The sequence below is a fragment of the Oncorhynchus gorbuscha genome, linkage group LG17 (assembly GCF_021184085.1).
Source record: "Oncorhynchus gorbuscha isolate QuinsamMale2020 ecotype Even-year linkage group LG17, OgorEven_v1.0, whole genome shotgun sequence".
NCBI lineage: Eukaryota > Metazoa > Chordata > Actinopteri > Salmoniformes > Salmonidae > Oncorhynchus > Oncorhynchus gorbuscha.
Genome location: NC_060189.1, coordinates 27,812,069 through 27,828,165, shown reverse-complemented (window position 1 = coordinate 27,828,165; position 16,097 = coordinate 27,812,069). Strand labels below are relative to the sequence as shown.

The following is a 16,097-nucleotide window of genomic DNA, read 5'->3' as shown; positions in this document are numbered from 1 at the left end:
AAGACGATTTGCTGGCAAACCAGTGGATCACTATAGGGCAGAATTCTTTTACATGTTGGATGGTGTGGAGGTTCAGTTTGGCGACCGTTTTGACCAGGACAGTCTAAACGTCCTGCAAAAGTTGGAAAGAGAGCGCTTCTCACGGGGGGAGTTGGATGATTCTCTAGATCAGTACCCAGAACTGAACATAGATTCTCTTTCAGTGCAGATCCCTCTCTTTCACAACAAATATCCCTGTAGCAGCAGGCGAGAGGCAGCAGAGGTCCTCAGGAGGCTTCCAGTGGAGATGCAGGGGTTGTTTGACCAAGTTGAGGAGGAGTTTCAGTGCACTCCGCAGGTTAAAGACTTGGCTACGGGCTAGCATGGGCCAAGAGATACTGAACGGCGTAGTTGTCTGTAATGTACATAAAGACAGACTGGACAGTCTCAAGAGGGAAAATATCTGCCAGCAATTTGTTGGATCCATTGAAACCTGCAAAAATATGATCTGTTCTTTTGTTCAGTAGTGTGTATAGCAGTGGTTCTCAACCTTTTTTGGGTACTGGAACCACTGCATATTTTGAGACAAGGCAGGCAAGGTTTTGAGCGGTCCTCAGGGACCTCCACCCCCACTATGTTATATGTAAACTTACTGGAAACCTTGTGGTACTGAATACATTCATTACACTTTTTTTTATTTCACGGACCCCTTGCAATTAGTCCATGGACCCCTGTTTGAGAACTTCTGGTATAATTGATATTTCTTCTTTTGTTTAGTAGTTTTCAGTTTTTAGTACATGACAGTACACTTACAAATGATTTATTTAATGTTATTTTATTTAAAATTGCAAACATTGTGCGACATACTTGTCCATAGCTGCTGTTTGAAGAGTTGAGACACTGACTGAATGATATTTTGGTTGATTTGTTTGGGTTTTTCATTGAAGTACTTATTTTGCTTTTAGAACTGTACTTATTTGAAGCTTTTTGTTATTGTAAAGATATTGTAGTAGACTCAGGACAGTGGCACATATTTAATGACTATATAAATGTATCCAAAAAAGTCAATTCAATACGGAGACCAACTTTGTGATGGTTCTCAATGGAGATTCTTTTAGATGTGATCACACCATGTTCATTGTATTTATGAAAACTACACCCATACAGTGTACAGTACCATTGCCACCTACTGGCCTGTCTTGGTATTGCTGGTTGTAAGTAAAAAATACCTGCAATACCTGATAAGGAGCACTGCTATAACTATTATTATTAGTAGTATTATAATGATTTAAACATTTGAACAAGTTGGGACAACCCTTCAGTTAACTACTGTACCTATCAATTATCCAGTTGTAGGAATTATGGTTCCCCAATATACATTAAACATATTACAACGTATCCTGTACATGAGCATATGATCATGTATCACTCCAGTGTTAATCTGCAAAATTGTAATTACTCGCCTACCTCCTCATGCCTTTTGTACACAATGTATAGACTCTCTTTTTTTCTACTGTGTTATTGACTTGTTAATTGTTTACTCCATGTGTAACTCTGTGTTGTCTGTTCACACTGCTATGTTTTATCTTGGCCAGGTCGCAGTTGTAAATGAGAACTTGTTCTCAACTAGCCATAACTAGCCTATCTGGTTAAATAAAGGTGAAAAAAAATAAAATAGAAAAGGCTATATGTTACATCACTACTTTTGGTGTCCCTCTAAGGAATTGCTCTTGAGAAAATTTTATGTAATTGACCCCTCCAAGGTTAATATCAGGATTTCGCCCCTGGTGACAGTAAATAATGTGCGGTTTACAACCCAAATAACAGTACATTTGGGTGAGATACATTCTTCAAGACACTACAAAACATTTAAATAGATATAGAAGGCTTGAGAATGCTCATAAGAAGCTGATTCGCTGGCTTGGAATTCTGCTCGGGAAACTTGCCAGTCACCTCCTACTAGATCACATCGCGGTCAGCATCGCCTCTGTATTGCTATTGGATTTGGCTGGTGCGTATTCATTATCCAGTATTTTCTCAACAATTCATCACCACACTATGGAAACCATGGTTACCCATTAGCTTACACAGGCAAGCTAACTTAGTTAATGGAGTCTAGCAACCTTGCTGCCAGACAAGTTCCAACTCTCACTTCAGATGAAGGGTTGTGTGTTTATACAGCAGCTAGCTGCCACATTAGACATGCTGAACAATCATTGACGGCAATGCCAAGATCATTGATATTGGACCACTACCAGTGCATCCTACAGAAATGTCTAAATGTACAATTAGCTAGCTATATTACCAGACCAGGTTTTGCCACGGAGCAGGGTTGTAGTGGTGGAATTATCCCCCAAGCCCTGATCCAGGGTCAGGTTACAGAGGATTTAAGAAAGTGTTCACTTCTCCGGCATCTTTTTATTGTAATAGTCAATCGTTATTACTTCCAAACTCACTCATAGACGGCATGTCATGCAATTTGAGTGTAGGACACTGTTGTGGTAGTAGTTTATGCCTGCTTGACCACAACCTTTTGGCTGGAAGAGTACAATACATTTTTATGTATCCAATAAATGCAACATTTCATATGTCGACAGCATTTCTCATTCACAAAAATGTGACTTGTCTCTTCTCTTTTCTCTAGGCTGTGCTGTGTGGATCTCACCATGAGTTCCAGAGTGTGTAATAACTGTGGGGGTCACGGACATCGATGTGGACCAGGCCAGAGGTGATGCCATGTGCATGGGCTGTGGCTCTGTCCTGGAGTACAACGTCATTGTGTCTGAGGTCCAGTCCATGGAGACAGGAGGGGGAGGCTCCTCGGCTGTGGGACAGTTCGTAGCTGGAGACGGTGGGTGCAACTCGACTGTCAAGACATGAAATAATGACATGCCATAATAAAATGAATCATAATATTCTGAGGTTGGTTATAAGGAGTATAAGAAACTCATATATCCCATTTTTCATAAAGTTTTTCATGACATAATGAATTTAGTCAATTGCATTGCAAAATTACATTTTAGCAGGGTGCATGACATCCCCCACCCTCTCCCAGACCCTTGCACAGACCTTGTAATCTGCAGTCCCAAACGTAACCCAGTGATTTGGCCTGGCCCATAGCCCCTGGATAGCCTCTCAGCTGATTGTTCAGAGAGGACAGTCACTTGTTAACTGGCTTTCTTGTGGGGTTGGATTTTTCTGGCACATCTGTTTGAAGTTCTCCTGAATCCCCACTAGAGTGCAGTGTTGTATTAACTTTAGTTTGAGATGAGCTCACTGTCTTTGACCCATTTGTTGTCATGCGGTGTTGTCACACTGAAAAAAGTTTGTTGACCACACTCAAATCTACTTTTGTGTCCAATAATATAATACAATGCTGTATTAACATTTATATTACCATTTTTGTAATTGAATTATAGCAGATGTTGATGAATGCCTGTTTTGTAAATGTTAGATTACACTCTTGGGGTGTCATGTCTCTTATTCTCTATAGCCTCTGGAAGGAACCCAACTTTTGGAGAAGGGTTCTATAAAGGTGTTGGAAGGGAGTCCCGGGCCCAGTCCCTGCAGAACGGTGAGTCAACATTAAGGGTCTGCACTTGCATTCCTAAAGCATGGGTGTGCATGCATCATGAGGACTAATTGCACTTACAACAGGCCTAATAACAAGTAAATATAGGTGTGCTAGGAGATTAACCTTTGTTTTAATGTCTTTCGATGTCTTGGGGAAAAAAGCATTTTGCCTCCTGCTAGACAGACTAAACTGATACCATCTGCTTTACATGGGCCTCTGCCCCTCTGTAAGTGGCTTCCTTATCAGCACTTTATTTCAAAAGCACTTATAAAGTGGTTTTGCCTTCACCAACAAACTTGGTAGGGACAACCCATTTCCTTTATGTCCAATAGGAGGTAAACAGGGTGTGTCTACAGCAAATCTTGGTTGGCAAAGGCAAACATCCATTGCGTGCTGGAATGCCTCAGGAAAGGGCTGATGATGTAATTTCCTTTGTCTGGTAAGACACATTCAATTAGTCTGTGCTCCCTGGTTTGATGATTTCCTGTCATTTTTGTTTAGTCATGTCTATTTGGAAGTTCAATTATTTTGGCTGAGTAAAAGTATTGTACTCAGTTATCTCCCAGTCACCTGTAGTCATCTGATGTGTCTCCTGCTGATGATCAATGCTGTTAAGTGCTGATGATGAGAAAGAGCGAGACGTGGATACAGCTGTGTGTGAGTGTGAAAGGTCTGTCATGCTGTGTGGATTGTCTGTGAGAACAAGAGTGGTGCTGTGATGGAACGCTCTCCTCCATAAACATCCACAGTGTCTCTGCTCTTTCTCACCCACCAACACTCTGATTAATGACTGGAATCATCCCCCCCCCACCGGCACGGCTCCCCGTCCCCCGTCCCCCCGCCCCAACTCATCACGTCTCCTCACAATGACTAACAGGTTGCTTTTCCTATTGCTGGAGAACATCCCATATGTCCTGTGGTTGACCCATATGGCCTCAATATATCTCCAGTGTGGGAGCTTTCCAACTTCTCCCTGGCAGGGTGGTTAGATTTTATCCAGCTGTCACAGTAAATGTACCAGATGGTAATGCTGGTTGGGGTTCGGAAGAAGTTTAGACAAGGCCTGTATAGAAATCAGGGTCTTTAGTTTTTCAGACAACTTGATGAGATGAGGGGAATATGGAGGGAGTGGTATGAGTAATCTGGTGGTGTGCACATGCCCTGTAATCTCAAGACATTTGTTCAGCAAAGCAGGGGGAATATTTTAGCGCAGTAAGATTTTACATTACTTCAACAGCAGCAGTAGTTTCCCACACACATCTCTCAAGTACTTGTGTGTATTGACTGGGATATCTGCTTGTGTATAATGTCTTAAGTGTTTGCATGCAAAATTCATCAGGCGAACAGAGGACACATGGTTCTGGAAACAACTGAACCTCTGTTACAGTAATTACATGCCCTGTCAGTTGTGTGTATATTTGTCAGTCTACTCTGTTTATTGTGCACCTGAGGCTGCGTCTGAGTGTAGGTGTGTACGAATACGACATGCATGTGTGGGCTATGTAATGACATGCCTGTGTTTGTGTGTCTCCAGGGAGACGTCAGATCAACATGCTGGGCCACCAGCTGCAGCTGAACCAGCACTGCCTGGACACGGCCTTTAACTTCTACAAGATGGCTGTGTGTAAACACCTGACAAGGGGCTGACGGGGGGCCCACGTGGTTGCTGCATGCCTCTACCTTGTCTGCAGGACAGAGAGGACACCTCGTGTCCTTTCACACTGCAGAGGGGGGAGTAACAGAGGAAGGAGATGAGTGAGGTATATTTGTAACGTTAGCTGTAGCATCAATCTCCAGGAGTTGTAGTAGTTTTGGGCATTAATTGTGTTAATGCCCTGGTTGTGTTGTGCTCAATACTAGGGCTGCCAATATATCGGTGAGCATATCGGACTCGGCCAATATTAGCTAAAAATGCCAACATCGGCCCGATGTCTAGTTTAACGCTGATGTGCAAAACCGATGTCTAAGCTGACGTTCATGCCTACATAACGTAAGTAGATGATGTAATGACGCCACAAATACAGCGCAACACAGAACAAAAGCAGAAAAATACTAAGCGCACACTTCCCACAACTAAACAAGTTCAAGTCGAGCAGTCATATATATATATATGAGTAAGAATTTCAGCGGGACAACTGAAAGGTGAAACCCATTAAAGCAAAGATAATGGAATTCATTGCCCTTGACAACCAACCGTTCTCTGTCGTGGATGATGTTGGCTTTCGCCGACTGGTCGAGCCCCGGTACTCACTATTTTTCAGATATTGCCCTACTGGAGTTACACAGTATTGTTGAAACTCACATCCATGAGCATCACGACTGACATTTGGACCAGCGATGGTCAGCCCCATGAGCATGCTGAGTCTGACAGCACAGTGGGTCGACGAGGATTTAGTCAGGAGGAAAGTCGTATTGCAAGCTCAAGAATGTGCTGGTTCTCATACCGCTGCTGCCATTTCAATGGCATTTGAGAACATGTTTTGAAACACGAACAAACTTCTAGCTCCATTTGAACAACTGACTCGAGAAATAAGCCAGTCGACTGCAGCAGACGTGATACCCTCTGTCACGGCATTGAAAGGCCTGCTCAACAAAACTGCCGACAGACTGTGGGGTTAAAACATACAAAAGTACTCAAGGCTGTGAACAAACGATTCGGTGGCATCCTCTCTGAGCCTCTTTACGGTGTCGCCACCCTGCTCAATGCTAGGCACAAGGACCGCTACTTCGATGTAGACAAACAGGTTTTAGGTGAAATGTTACAGACAAACCTGGACAATATGGAAACGGACACAGTGACAGTGCGCACAGAAGAAGAGAGGCCACAGACAGACAGAGCTGAACCTTCACTGCTTGACATGTATGATGAAATCCTGGTTGTGAGTGAAACGACTGAACAAATGAACAACGGAACAGCACAGCAAGTATGTGAAATAAATAGGTTTTGATTATGTTTCTCTGGTAATGGGGACATACGTAAATGGCAACAAAATAACTTTTTCTGTGTGTGTAACCTTTATTTAACTAGGCAAGTCATTTAAGCTTTGCCAATTGTGCGCCGCTCTATGTGACTCCCAATCCCAGCCGGATGTGATACAGCCTGTATTCGAACCAGGGACTGTAGTGACACCTCTTGTACTGAGATGCAGTGCCTTAGACCGCTGTGAACAATTTAACTGTACTAGAATGCTAGAGCAAATCCTTCCCTGTTTACATTGTTTACGTGTGTGTGTGTGTGTGTGTGTGTGTGTGTGTGTGTGTGTGTGTGTGTGTGTGTGTGTGTGTGTGTGTGTGTGTGTGTGTGTGTGTGTGTGTGTGTGTGTGTGTGTGTGTGTGTGTGTGTGTGTGTGTGTGTGTGTGTGTGTGTTTCAGTGTTTGTTGGAGATGGAGTATTTGATAAAGTAAAAATAGCTCTACTTCCTTTTCCACAGCTGGGGAACAGTCTGTAGTACTGTCACAGAGGACCGACATGATAAATTGAGACTGAGGACACGAGGCAAATCTTGTTCAGTGTGTCTAACAGCTGATGTAGCTCAGCGGAGGGACGTCTTGATATTTGTGATGGAGGCTCAGGGAACCATCAATTAATACATTTAGTGGGATCGTTCCCACAGGTGCTGTTGTTGGTAAAGGTTTAGACTATGGTCACATCCATGATCTTGATGAATGACAGCCAAGTTTTCACATCATAATGAAACCATCACGTTTCACGGGCAGGGCTTGGAAGTAAGCTCCCTCCCTCCTTCCCCATACTACTGAAATGGCATTGCTTTAAGTGACTGTTATTATCTCTGAGGAATTTGTTATTATTATGATGACCAATTTTGAGGAAGTCTTCCGTAATCTCATCTCCAGACTGTGTGGGATAATTTTTTTCCCATTTCAGTGGTGACCATAACCCCATTGTGAGGCTTTTTAAAAAGTGTTGTCTCAAAATCTACTTTGGCTGCCGTTAGATGGGTGCACCTGTCGCCACAGAAACGGATGCAAGGTGTGTGTTGGTCGCAGGAGACGGGTGTCTCTAGAAGCTAATGGGGGTGAGTGCTGGGGGGAGTTCAGAGGTCACGGGGTGGTTGATTCCCCCAGAAGCTGTCGCTAAATATATTTACAAATGCTGCTGGCCTGAGGTGACACTTTTTTTTTACTATCTTGTGGTTTTATTGACTTATAAGCCACCTCATTCACAGACATGCTGCTTGACCTCAGCGAAAATCACATTGTAGGATTTGAATTAATTTATTTGCAAATTATGGTGGAAAGTAAATATTTGGTCACCTACAAACAAGCAAGATTTCTGGCTCTCACAGACCTGTAACTTCTTCTTTAAGAGGCTCCTCTGTCCTCCACTCGTTACCTGTATTAATGGCACCTGTTTGAACTTGTTATCAGTATAAAAGACACCTGTCCACAACCTCAAACAGTCACACTCCAAACTCCACTATGACCGAGACCAAAGAGCTGTCAAAGAACACCAGAAACAAAATTGTAGACCTGCACCAGGCTGGGAAGACTGAATCTGCAATAGGTAAGCATCTTGGTTTGAAGAAATCAACTGTGGGAGCAATTATTAGGAAATGGAAGACATACAAGACCACTGATAATCTCCCTCTATCTGGGGCTCCACGCAAGATCTCACCCCGTGGGGTCAAAATGATCACAAGAACGGAGAGCAAAAATCACAGAACCACACGGGGGGACCTAGTGAATGACCTGCAGAGAGCTGGGACCAAAGTAACAAAGCCTACCATCAGTAACACACTACGCCGCCAGGGACTCAAATCCTGCACTGCCAGACGTGTCCCCCTGCTTAAGCCAGTACATGTCAAGGCCCGTCTGAAGTTTGCTAGAGAGCATTTGGATGATCCAGAAGAAGATTGGGAGAATGTCATAGGTCAGATGAAACCAAAATATAACTTTTTGGTAAAAACTCAACTCGTCGTGTTTGGAGGACAAAGAATGCTGAGTTGCATCCAAAGAACACCATACCTACTGTGAAGTATGGGGGTGGAAACATCATGATTTGGGGCTGTTTTTCTGCAAAGGGACCAGGACAACTGATCCGTGTAAAGGAAAGAATGAATGGGGCCATGTATCGTGAGATTTTGAGTGAAAACCTCTTTCAATCAGCAAGGGCATTGAAGATGAAACGTGGCTGGGTCTTTCAGCATGACAATCTCCAGATCTCAACCCCATAGAAAATCTTTGGAGGGAGTTGAAAGTCTGTGTTGCCCAGCAACAACCCCAAAACATCACTGCTCTAGAGGAGATCTGCATGGAGGAATGGGCCAAAATACCAGCAACAGTGTGTGAACCTCGTGAAGACCTCTGTCATTGCCAACAAAGGGTATATAAAAGTATTGAGAAACTTTTGTTATTGACCAAATACTTATTTTCCACCATAATTTGCAAATAAATTAATTAAAAATCCTACAATGTGATTTTCTGGATTTTTTTTCTCCCCCTCATTTTGTCTGTCATAGATGAAGTGTACCTATGATTAAAATTACAGGCCTCATCTTTTTAAGTGGGAGAACTTGCACAATTGGTAGCTGACTAAATACTTTTTTGCCCCACTGTACTTTTTTCAACCCTGTGATTTGAGATTTTGCACTTTGACATTTATCCCTAATTTCTATAAATGAAAGTGTTTCTGAATATGATTGAACAGTCGCATGAATATGATTGAACATCAAAGTTGTTTCCTTATTTTTGTTGTAAAATTATACATGATCCCATACCCACATTGACCATGAGTAGTACATCCAACAAGATGGATGTTGGCCCGTGCAGTATGTTGTGCTTTGTAATTAAAGCCAGGGACTGTATAAATATAGGTCCATTTTTATGCATATAAAGTCAGTGTTAGGGTGGAGGGAAATTTCTCAGAGACACTGCTGGTCAGTTTTATTTTTATGCTCCCAGCTGTCCTTGAAGAGCTGACCCACCCCTCTGGTATTTGAAGGGTAGGAGTGGAATGGGGGTGCCTGTCCAGTCTAGGGTCAGTGTGCTATGTGTAGATATTCCACTAATCCCCTATTTGTGGAGCCTCACCCAGGCCAGTGCAGTAGTCACCCCCCTCCCATGGGAATGCATGGTGATCTACATCCCCATCATCTGAGGCGTGTGCTCTCTAATGCCTGGGGACACTATGAAATGGACAGGGTCCCGGTGGAGGCTGCTGCTCCAGGCTCTGTCTGGATTGACATGTGACACCTCCACTGTTGGTTGCTATGGTGCTTGGCTAACAATGTATTTGTTGTGTACAAATGTTTAATTGGGACCAGTCTCCTAAAATAGATCAGACTGTGGCTGCCATAGACCCAAGAGTGTGTCTGGTAGAGACCTAAACCCCCTAAGGTCTGGAGCGTTAGCCTGGAGGAATGAGACGGAGCTGGGCTAGAAACTAGAGCTTTAGTCATCCCCTGGTCTGGAAAATCACTGGGCTCTCTAGATAGTATGCCAGCTAAGCATTAAGTTACACTTACTATACCAGATTTGATCACGCGCTACTCATGTTATGTAACTCTGGATCATGTATCTTTACGAGGACATTGTGGACTTGACAGGGTGGGTTTCAGTGACAGTTGCACTACCTTCATGTATTTCTGGTTTTAATCTCTTCCCTGTCTTTCCCCCACAGGTAAATGTTTACATCCTGGGTAGAACCTTTCTGGTGCTGGCCAGAGAGCTCTGCATCAACACCCCCGCCATAGGTACCTATCATCTGCCTCCCATACTCCCTTTGTTCTTATTGTAAACAAAGAACTATACAGTTGAATGAGTGTTTTCGGACAAATGCTGTTGGTTGAAGTGTTGTCTTTTTTTGCTGAGGACACCTACAGTATTTACCATTCATTAAAAGGCTGAGCTAAAATTGGTCACTTCGCTACAACAAATATTTGGAAGCAAAGTTGTCATGATGACGTCTTGACCACATCACTTTTACCATCTTGGTTGTAGCACTCCTCAGTGTACCTAGACACTGAATAATCCCTTGAGTAATAATCCCACCAAAACAACAGATTTCACACATGCAGGTGAGTTGTATAATAATGAGCAGCAACCTCTGTGGCTTCTCACAAAATGTTTATGATTTTCTGCAGGTTCGTAAGCTCTCAAACAGGAACATCATGGTTGATCAGCATCAAGCTGCAAACCATTTAACTGCGTTTTATGTACAAAACAACATTGCAGAGACTGTCCACAAGTGCAATATGACTTTTTACAAGGGACTGCTTTTTGCAGCGTTAATTAAAATAATACAAATAACATTTTTATTTTAAATAAATAAGATAAAACGTTCCTTGACTTAAAAATAGTATATTGTTTAGTCTGACACTCTAGTGTCTTAATGCTACATTATTTATAAGGCTGCAACATATGGATGTACAGTATGGTCTATATGTTCTCCACCAATCCAGTTTATGCATAGAACACCAGCTCCGGGATCTGTCCCCCCTGCACCCCAGTCCCGTTGGTACTGTCCGAGGAGCACTGGAACTGAAAAGTAACTTTTCCACACTGCACCTCCGTCATGCCCTCCTGGCCAAAATAGCTCAGCTCATTCCCGTCCAGCACGACACTCACCGTATAAAAGGCATCCTGCTCCACTTGAACTGGGTGTTCAAACCACACAGAAAATGTACTGCTTGATCCGTCCGACACAAACTTGGTCAGGTTCTGTGCTAGGGTCACCCCTTGCCGCTTCAGTTCAATCTTGACACTGTACTCAGCCTTTCCGCCACTTGACCCGTACAGACCCAGTCCAGCGATAAAGATCCGCTTGTCCACTGCAAACTGGATGCTGTCACAGCGGCCCCTGTAGCGCCACTGGTTGCTCCGGTAGGCTGACGACTGGAAGCGGTGGCACCTCTGGGGCGCCAGGCCCTGCCTCTGTGCCAGTGGGAAGTCCAGTTTGGGCTTGGTGGCCGCTGTGTACCACAGGAAAATGTCATGCGTCTCCTCCAGTGTCAAGATGTCTGACTGGGCCGCCCCATCAGCAAACTCCTCCAGGGTCATAGTGGGGATGCGCACCAGGTAGAGTGCCTTGCCCAGGACAGATCTCTTGTTGTGGGTGGTTGCCCTCAGTCCTTGCCTCTTACACTCAGCTGTGGCCCAGCTCATCATGGCATCAAAGACCACCACCTCCTTGGTGTTGAGAGTCTCTCTCTGCAGGATGATCTTCAGGGTCTGCAGGTCGATCTCACAGAAGCCCTCGGAGCCCAGGGCCAGCTCGGCCTGGGCGTCAATCACCTCCCAGCAGCGCTGTGTCAGCTCAGGCTCCTCAAACAGACGGCTCTGGGACAGCAGCACACAGGCGTTCTTGGCCTCCAGGCTGGTCTCCAGGAAGGTGACGCAGGCCTTGGCCAGGGCTGGTACAATGTACTTCTTGGCAGCGTACAGGGTAGCCAGCACGGTGTCTGCCTCCAGGTCTATCGCATCACTGTACATGTAACTGAAGGGAACAAAATGGAGGAGAATGAGATTCTGGTTTAGTAAAGAAGGCAGACCAGCATGTGGAGAATAGGGATAGATATTATTTTGAAGAAAAGAGGTAGAGGACTTAGCACAGCTTGCCCTATTTTCTCAAGGGGATAAAAAAATAAGCAATGTCTCATTGCATTGGTTTCGGATTACATTGTTATAGAATCTACAACAAAAAGAGCCATTTTATGTTCTCTTCTGCCTATTACCTTAGGGTAAATCATTGGCTTTGAATATTTGATGAACAAAGAAACCTGAAATTACAGTGCTCTACACTACTGCCCATGCCCTTTGGTGCTCTAGCATTTTGGCACTTAACCCGTCTTGCTTTGGCTGAGTAATCATTTATTTTGAAGTGACATTGTGCTTGTCATGTATAGTATTGGTTTAGTATGAGGAGCGAGTGGCTTACTTCAGCAGAATTAGAAAGGCAGCAGGTTCCACGTCTGGGATATGGATTTCGGACTCCTCTGCAAGATCCCCGTAAAACATGGCACAGAAGACGGAGCTACCCACTGCCAACACATACTGGAGGGAAAGACAAACGGACACATTAGTCACTCATCATATTTGTGATGGTTCGGAAGAGTACACTTATTTTTTCAACTGGAGATGGAGCTTACCTTGTGCACTGGTACTTTCTGAGATTCACCAGGGGGACCAACAATTAAATGTATATCGGCCATGAGTTCATTGTTGAACATCAAGGCATTCCTAGAAGGGAGAAGATTTGGTATAATGATTAGGTAGAATGACAACTTGGGATATTCCATATAGGGCTTGTTTTTTGCCAGTACATATATTATAGCCTGCACGATGTGATTCTAATTATGGACATAAACGACATAATAAGCTATTGTAAGCCAAGTCAAACTTTTACTAAATAGAAATAATTAATAAGTAAATAGTTGAGACTACCTCTCCCGTAGCGTGGGGTGAGAGGACTGCCAGCTGGGGGGATCGACGTTGTTGTTGTTTATGTTTTGCTGGGTGGTCGGTGTTGTTGCAGTGGTTGTTGACTGGGTGACCTGCACATCGCTTTTCTTGTCACTGGCGGTCACCGTAGTACCGTTGTTGGTTAGATTGGTGGTCGCAGGGTACAGTTCTGCAGCCATCTTCTTCTTCAGGGACAGGGTTAGAATCTCATAGCATACTGGTAAACTGCCTGTGTGTTTCCCAGTCTTTTTAGACTTTTTCAGTGTTTCTGGAAGTAAGAGTAAAAAAGTCAAACACTTCATGATCCGACCATGATGGAGCAACCTGCAATCTGCTGTTGGCATCGGCACACAAAGCGTTTATCCCTTTCCTATAAATAAACCACGAACTCTGATCTACTGTAGTAGCGATTATTCTGCGTTGACAATTGATACACAAATCGTGTCATTTATAGAACTATGCTGCATAAATTCAGCGATTATGAAGTCTACTAACCCCGAATCAATTGTAAGAGCAACATAAACAATATCCGTCCAATTGGGTTGTATTCCAACTTCAAGCTGAATACTTTTTTTCCTCTTTCTCATTTCATCCTCTTGTTGCCGCAGAGTTGTCTCCCCAAAACGTATTATGTTCTCGCTTTTCGAGCAGATGGTAAATCCATATAATCGTTGCTCGCTTAGAGTCCGCTGTTTTCCTGAGCAAATACTGGCAGATGTTTTTCACCAAAAGCTACTTATCAACTACGACAAGGCGTGGGCTACTCATTAGCTGCAGTCTGGATACGATGTGAATGGTCATTTTTCGGGGCGAGAGTTTTAGTTGCTGTCTATTTTTTTTATATATATATTTGGTGTAATCCTCTCGGACGCCCAGCTCGCTGCCAACAAATCAGATTTACACATACCGTCAACGTCAGAAGCCCAGAAGAGCCTCCCCCAAGCCACTCACCAGATTTTAAAAATTAAGGAACTCACCAGCTCCCACTCAAATTCACTGCAGCGTCCGACTGATATAAACTGTTACAGTGAAAATAACCCGATCATTGTTTCTGATGTAATAATAGCCTACATTTTTTTTAAATAACTGATTATAGTTTGTGTAATCACTGTGTAATTTAGCTTTAAACTGTTCATGTCATATCCGATTGATTTAGTTGTGTAATAGCTCCACTCGTCAGAAATTAGACAAAGTTTGAGATGTCGCAAAATTAGTTGAGCTGAGTTAACATCAGCCGCACCACTTTTTTAAATATTTTTTATTGGATGCATGGCACGTGCAAAATCTGAGTGCACGAGACCACACTGGTGTTTACCTTGGGTGACTGTGGGCGCGTTAGATCATAGAGGGGATAGTTCCTGAAGTTTACTTCATTAACTTGAACAGAGCCAGCCCAGTAGCCATGTTAGTTTCGAAGAGGTTGGTTAGGGACAGGGGTTGGGGTCTGGTCATATCCTATTACCAGTCAGAGGGCTCTGCTGCTGCCAAAGGGATAATTTGTCTTCTTGATGTAAATTTTTGTCAGACTAGACACAGGTTGGGGTGCGGACTGCACATTTTGGTCACAAACAAAAGGGGAATAGAGAAAATTGCACAGTCATCTAACCCTATACCTAAACACTATCCACAAACACCCACCACACCATCCCAGTACTTCGGCCCTAAATGATCCCATCCATCTGCCTGGGAGAATGGAACCCCTTCTCTCAACTTCCTGTAGATCTTCTGTACTTAAATTACTTGCACCAAATATTTATCTGCTATTTATCTCCCTGTCAAATCACTCACCTTTGGGCTATCCTCTACTATCTTCACTGCCTGAGCATAGGAAACTTTCTGCCCCACTCGAACTCTGGCGGTCTTTCTCTCACAGGGCACTTCGGATCCCCAGCTGCATGGGCGCACCTACAATTTTGACACCATGCTTTCTCTATCCCAACTGTACACTAAGAGATCATTTGATCCAAGTGTAACTATTTGTTCTTATTGGTCACAATATGATCCACTGGGAATGGTATGACGATATCCAGTTCTTATTATATTTTCATTAAAGAAGACATACCACTTTCTGATCAATGTAGTCTACACAGAGTTGTAAAACCCTGTATAACATTGAGACATCTGCAATGTATATATTAGCATATTAATATTGCTTGTCTTGGTTGGATCTTGAAGAGTGTATCATTCTCATTCTAGACCCCTGCCTGTACATCCCTTGCTTTGCTCACATGCTGGAGTTTGGGGAGAAAAACCATGAGGTGTCCATGACAGCACTGCGACAGCTGCAGAGGATGAAGAGGGACTGGATTCACACTGGACGGAGGCCATCAGGACTGTGTGGCGCAGGTAACCATGAGCAACAGTTAAATCACACCACACGTTAGCACCACAATCACAGGTAGGCTAACTCTCATCATAAATAACAGAAACCACAGGGGAACCATGTCCACTGGTATTCCACACTATAGGGAACTGTAATCCTAAAATCAGAATTAGCTGCAATCACAGGTGACCTTTGTTAATAGGTGACCACTAATCACAAGTAATGCTCATAAGTAACCACAGCCTCCAATCAGCGTCAGTGTATACTGCAGTCTGTCCCCTACTTACTGGACCTGAACAGAACCCTGCTCGGATGTATTGCTGGCAAGACATCCTGAAACTGAAGAGCCAACTTCCCCGGGCATGTGGACATTTACGCTCCTATTTTCACTTTTCTCCCTTTCTCTCCTCTGCAGCTGCAATATCTGAATAATTAATTGCTTATCATTAATCATTGAGAGGATTCGCTTACATGAAGGATGGAAAAGTTTAGATGAGCTTCTTACTCAATAGGAAGTGAATGTGTGAGCGAGACTGTGGGATTGCTAAAAGCCAGCTACTAGAACGTCAGATAATTCAAGCTGCTTGTGTAAAAAAGGAATCGTACATCCGTCTTTAAACAGACATTACGTTTTGTAACTGACTCCATGCACAGTAGCATGGGTTACTGTAAAACTGAATTGATGATTTATCTAACGACTTAGATTATCATTAATAGGGTATTATGACGTTATTACATGAATATTACACGACATTTGGTGAGTACATTTGTAAATATAAGTGTTGGCAAGGTGTGTGGGAT

At 43.4% G+C, this 16,097-nt stretch overlaps 1 protein-coding gene and 1 pseudogene across 2 annotated transcripts; one reads left to right on the top strand and one right to left on the bottom strand.

Moving 5' to 3' along the window:
• The first annotated feature begins 2,645 nt into the window (after positions 1-2,645).
• Positions 2,646-16,097, top strand: part of LOC124001898 — a 29,679-nt pseudogene continuing 16,227 nt past the window's right edge.
• On the bottom strand, positions 10,596-13,855 carry LOC124001896 (BTB/POZ domain-containing protein 6-B-like). 2 transcript variants are annotated; one of them, XM_046309049.1, is made up of 5 exons: positions 13,469-13,854; positions 12,956-13,241; positions 12,661-12,751; positions 12,450-12,565; positions 10,596-12,008 (listed from the first exon to the last, which is right to left on the bottom strand). In XM_046309049.1, exons 1-5 carry the CDS (start codon positions 13,491-13,493, stop codon positions 10,976-10,978), a joined length of 1,551 nt encoding a protein of 516 aa, XP_046165005.1. In that variant the 5' UTR covers positions 13,494-13,854; the 3' UTR covers positions 10,596-10,975. The 2 variants fall into 2 exon arrangements, with proteins under 2 accessions (XP_046165005.1, XP_046165004.1); XM_046309048.1 differs by having other exon boundaries at positions 12,956-13,855.